The sequence below is a fragment of the Trichoplax adhaerens genome, genomic scaffold (assembly GCF_000150275.1).
Source record: "Trichoplax adhaerens TRIADscaffold_2 genomic scaffold, whole genome shotgun sequence".
Lineage (NCBI taxonomy): Eukaryota > Metazoa > Placozoa > Uniplacotomia > Trichoplacea > Trichoplacidae > Trichoplax > Trichoplax adhaerens.
The window spans coordinates 3132542-3138083 of NW_002060944.1; the positions used below are offsets into that span (position 1 = coordinate 3132542).

Genomic DNA, 5542 nt, shown 5'->3' on the forward strand with positions numbered 1-5542 from the left:
CTGTTAATTGCGATGAATTAGGCAATGAATTACATATAATAATAGGGCCATCATCAACGATAGTTCCATGATTTCAGATATGGTATTAAATTTACAGTTGATATATATTTAATTAAAATAAAGAAATAAGGAAACTATTGACATCATTAGTTCGTTTCTTCCTCTCTCCTTTCAAGAGAGAAAAAATCCTGTAGCAATAATCTATTGCCGTAATTTAATGCCTATAATGTCCCTGCTTCACGTACATCTACACCATCTCGAGGACTGTGTCTAGTATATTTTACTCAACTAAATGTAGTGAAAGTTAATTTTGCGATAGTGCTAGACAAGGAAAGACTTCCTTTTATCATCGGTACATAATTCTTTTTATTTTTCTGTACATATACAATATAGATAGATAGTCATAGATTACGATAGGAGAAAAGAGATTTGCAAGATTAGAAATGACATTAGCTAACCAGCATTGCTAGTTGTATGTCAACATTTAGCCGTAATTTTCCTTTATTATGTCATTTATTTAGATATTAAAACATTTAAAAATGTCACCATTTAGAACCGATATGAACAATAGGATTGTTAAAAGACATTTCTTGTAAGAAGTTTGCACTTTTTAAAATAGAATATCAACTTGAAAGGCATATTACAATGATATTTTCCGAAGTGTTGATACGTTAAAATTAGCAGCAAATAATAATACTTTTAATTAAAATCATGGTTAATAGTTGTCGACAATGGTGAGAAAAACAGACACTGATCATTGCAGTAGTACAGCAAAATAGAATATTTTTCCATGAATGAGAAGAATTTAATGAGGGAAAGGACTTCATTTCCAAGTTATTGCATATAATTGTTAAGTTAATTGAACCTGATAGTAATCAATCAGTAGAATACCAGCAAAGCTGTAGATTAGACGTTTTGTATATTTGTTTCTTACATGGACACGAGTATTTCACGGCATTGTTTATTATACATCGAATAGGTTAACACCACAGTCTCCAGATGTCTCTTCAATCAGTTGGTTAAACCAAGATGCAACATCAACATCTTTCGTTTCGTAAATTTGGATGAATTTATGTTGCTGAAATTTAAACATGTAACAATGTGTACATAGTCAGTACATTTATGTGATAAAAAAAAATCGTTACGAATAATGTCTTTAATAATAAAGCCTTTTCATAAGTTGGTTTAAAGTATACAAGGAAATAATGTCAACAATAAATGTTACGTAGTATTTAACTTTTACTAACTAGTAATTCGGCATATTTCGGCCTGCGATCGTGATCTTTTATTAAACTGTAAATAGCATAAATATTAATTAGCCATGGTTATCAGAAACAGATGGTAGCCATTAAAAATCGCCATATAGATACGAAAGATGCACTAGTATATTTAAGGTAATAAACAGTAATTATTATGGTTGCTAAGTCAGCTAATGCCTACACTCCTATTCGAGTTGTTTCTAAACACTGCTGTTAAACTAACCATTTCTCTACAAATGAGCAAAATTCTTGTGAAAATTGACCATTGCTTGGTAGTTTAGGTGGATCATCTTGCAATATTCTCGTCAACACTTGAAATTCTCCTTCACATTCATCGTAAGGAAATTTTCCGGTCGCCAGTTCAACCTATTTGTATGAAAAATTAATAGTATGATATAATTGCGTTCTCAACTAAGCCAATGTCAAAGTTTACTACTATAGGGTTTACATACCAGAGAAATTCCTAAACTCCAAACGTCTGCGCGAATATCATATGTTCCAGTAGGATTTGACGGATCAATTCTTTCAGGCTTATCGACAAAGTAAAACAGATTTACGCACGCAACTGGTTAATTATAATCAAACACAATACTGGTTGTATTCATAATAAATAAAAAATTGTCTACAAGCAAATAATAATTTCCATGTCATTGATAAGTACTGAGATTGATGTAACGCTTTACATACCGACATGTATGCTGCACATCCTTTGCCACGTGTACGAGCTTTAGAATCAACTAAACGCCCACTAATACCAAAATCGCACAATTTAACATTACCATCAGCATCTAATAGAATATTTGATGGCTTGACATCTTCAATGTAACCAAATGAATGAAAGATTGAATTTAAAATTTTAAATTAGTGGGTACCTCATTTTAAAACGTTTCCGTAACGTAGTTACGAAATTCAAAAATTGAGTTAATAAAAGGGTAAAGCAAATATTTAGCATTGGTTATAAATACCTCGATGAATTACTCCATGATTTTGTTTCAGGTAGTGTAGTGCCTTGACAACCTAAATTTTTGGTTCAAGCAATATACATGGATTGGTCTGATAGATTACTTGTCCTGTGATATTGCTCAATTTCTAAAATTACCGGACTCTAATACTCACCGCGACTGTGATCTTTCCTAAGATATCTTCAGGAATAGGCTGACCGGTTCTAGTTAGCAGTTTGCATAAACATGTACTCATTTTCTCCATGCAGATCAAAATATCAGACTAGCAAAGGAAGGTGTATTATCAATATATTAGAAAGCCAACTTGTAGGGTAATTTAATTGTTACATTTAAGTTAGTAACACGATATCTATTACATAGAATTACCGCAGTTAATCAACATCAATTATGATTATCAAATAATTCATAAACTATTTGATAGGACACACTTATAAAGATCGTTCTAAACTACTTGCTCGCTGTTGCAAGTTCCTATAACTACACTAGTTTATAAACACATCTTGGCACACTGTCGTACCTCTGCAATCAGTAAGCCGAAGCATTTAACTATGTATGGACAATCATGACTCTTCATAACTACTTGTAAATCCATTAATACTCGTTTTTTCTCTTCTTCATTTTGAATTCGAGGAATTTTCTATATGAAGATGACAAATAATCAATAACTTGAAATTTTTTTCTCTGTCGTCCATATAACGAGAGAAATAATTTTTCCTTTGGCATTTATTTTAAATATAGAGATCAATCTATTAGTTGAATTAGCCAATCGACTTTGTACGAGATAGCAGATTGCTAACCTTAACTGCTATTACAGATCTAGTTGCTGCATGTTCCATGGCATAGACAGTCCCGCAAGTTCCACTGCCAATTTGACCCATAACTTGAAGATCGTCAAGGCCTATTTTATATTTCTAGAATTTTACACATTTTCGATCAAGAGATTAATCATCATGTCATTCAAGACCGAAGCAGTAGAATGAGAATAGTCGGTTATGATATTTATTACAGTTCGTTTTTGCCTCATGCGGTAACATCGAGTAAAAACCACCGCAGATTACCTTTCCATCAATAGTTAGTAAACCAGTTTCCTTCTTAATCTCTTCTAGCTGCTGATCCAATCTATTGATAACGATATCAGATGAAAATAAGACACGAGTGTCACTAATTACTATGCATGTCGTTATTACGGCCGTTCCAAAGAATGTTTTTCAGTCTCTAAACTGGCCAAGGTCAATGTCAAGGCTTCTAACGTTGTTTAGCCTAGGGGTGAACTCACTTTTATAAACACCATCGCGATCTACCTTGATAATAATTCTTGGCGTGTACAGTATAGTACTATATTAGCACAAATACCATATGAGGCATACTGGAAAGTGCAACTAATTTGAGTACGGTTTGGAATTGCAGTTTATTCATTCAATTAGGCTGCAATGAAATGGTACTGCTACTGTAATCGTGTCGCTTTACATAATCACTAAATATCGTCTCCAAATTGATGGTATCCATAAGTTAACATGTGCAGTATTGCTTCGTGTCTATCTCTATGAGATGATTTTAAAGCTATCACACTGTCTATATATACATACACATTAATCTAACCTATCGAGTCGCACCTATTTTTATATATATACTGTACATATTAATCTAACCTATCGAGTCGTACCTATTTTTAGTTACGATGTTTTTATTCAAGATATGACGATTATGTAATTATGATACGATTCAACAATATTGTACTTACTGTTCATTTTCAGATGCACCAGTACGACGAGCTACTTCTCTACGAACTAAATATCCATCAAATGAACGTTATCCAGTTTAGTAAAGTTGCCCCAAAATTCAATGACAATAGAACGACAACACGTAGATGAAGCGATTAAAATGTTGTCTACTCTATTGTTTTTATATTACGAATGCTGTTACAAACAGTACTACTCTATTTACATGTAAAGTATCAATAATAAGATTAATAATTATATAATCGGAGAATCCAATCTGTGGGTATTACTACTCTTGACTGTGGTGACATGTTCTATAAATATGCAATCGGTATTGAGTAGTTTGCTTGACAAATACTGCTGTTGGTTCTATACCGTTGGATAGACATGTATCGTTATAATCGTATGCTGGAGGTCAGATGTAGGATATAAGAGAAATTTTTTCTACTTCATAAAAATATGATGATGAGATAGATGTTGTACCGTTTCCAAGGAATAGTAAAATAAAATTATTGTGAACTAGTTGCTCAATACAGTTCATTGCATCAGTAGAATGATTCAAGGATGACGCATTAAATGATTGATTTATAGAGGACCGTATGCATCATGATTTTTCTACACCGCATAATGTGCTTTATGCTATGATCACTGGCTATAGGCGACACGGATTCCATTCTATAACGCTATTTGGAAATGGCAATATTGTAAAATGATACCAATTGCAACTGCCTATCCTACATTCAATTCAATATTACTCAAATTGGATAACGAACGCGTTCAGGCAATTAGTAGACATACAAGTAGTATTACGTTAAGTGAAGAGAATACGACCCTATGACAAAGGTCGACAAGACAGAATACGATGTGCAACTGGATGTTGTGTTTTGATTACAGCACCTGGTCTCCTTTTAGGTTTGAAATTAGTTGATAAATTTAACGTCGGTTTTGATTGATTTAAGTTATGGCCTAGTAAATGATTGTAATTCTTCTTGGGTTCATTCTCTTGTTTTAAATTTAATCCTAATGCGCTCATTCCGTCACGTATATTGCCAGTTGGTGACGAAGACATAGCGCTTTTTCTCCTCTTGGGCCTTGATGTTGCGTGGACTTTGTTAGAAAAAGAGCGTCTGAATGGGATTTGTTCTGTCCGAGTGGTGAAAGGATGTTGGTCAACACTTTCCAATTGGTTTGCCAGCTAGGGTCCAGCTGGAGTAGTGTGTCACGACAGTGCAATACTGTACAGTGTACAGTACGGCCACGGTGGAGTACTATCCGTACAGTACAGTACTGTACGTCAGCGCTTTCTCATACGGGCACCACTAACCATACAGTGTACAGTGTACAGTACGGCTTATTGGAGGTTTTCTTTGTACTGTAGACGAGTACTGTACTGTACACTGTACAGTACACTCTGCAAGTGTGCTACAGCTACACCTGTCGAAGGTTTGGTAGATTGGCTACTGTACACTGTACAGTACTGTACTGTACAAGTTTTGATCATATTATCTGTTTTTTTAAAATCTAGATTGAATTTCTACACCCTTGTACTGTAGACTCTGCAAGTGTGCTACAGTGCGACAGTACCATGGTACTGTAGATTGGC

At 34.0% G+C, this 5542-nt stretch overlaps 1 protein-coding gene across 1 annotated transcript; it reads right to left on the reverse strand.

The window, feature by feature from the left end:
• Window positions 1–964: 964 nt before the first annotated feature.
• TRIADDRAFT_21281 (uncharacterized protein) lies at window positions 965–3339 on the reverse strand (the record flags this gene model as incomplete). The annotated part of the gene is made up of 10 exons (XM_002109848.1): window positions 965–1078; window positions 1248–1293; window positions 1483–1625; window positions 1712–1789; window positions 1947–2074; window positions 2225–2276; window positions 2376–2483; window positions 2739–2858; window positions 3019–3132; window positions 3280–3339. Coding segments are annotated over 10 exons (963 nt in total), but the record flags the coding sequence as incomplete, so codon positions are not given.
• Window positions 3340–5542: the final 2203 nt, after the last annotated feature.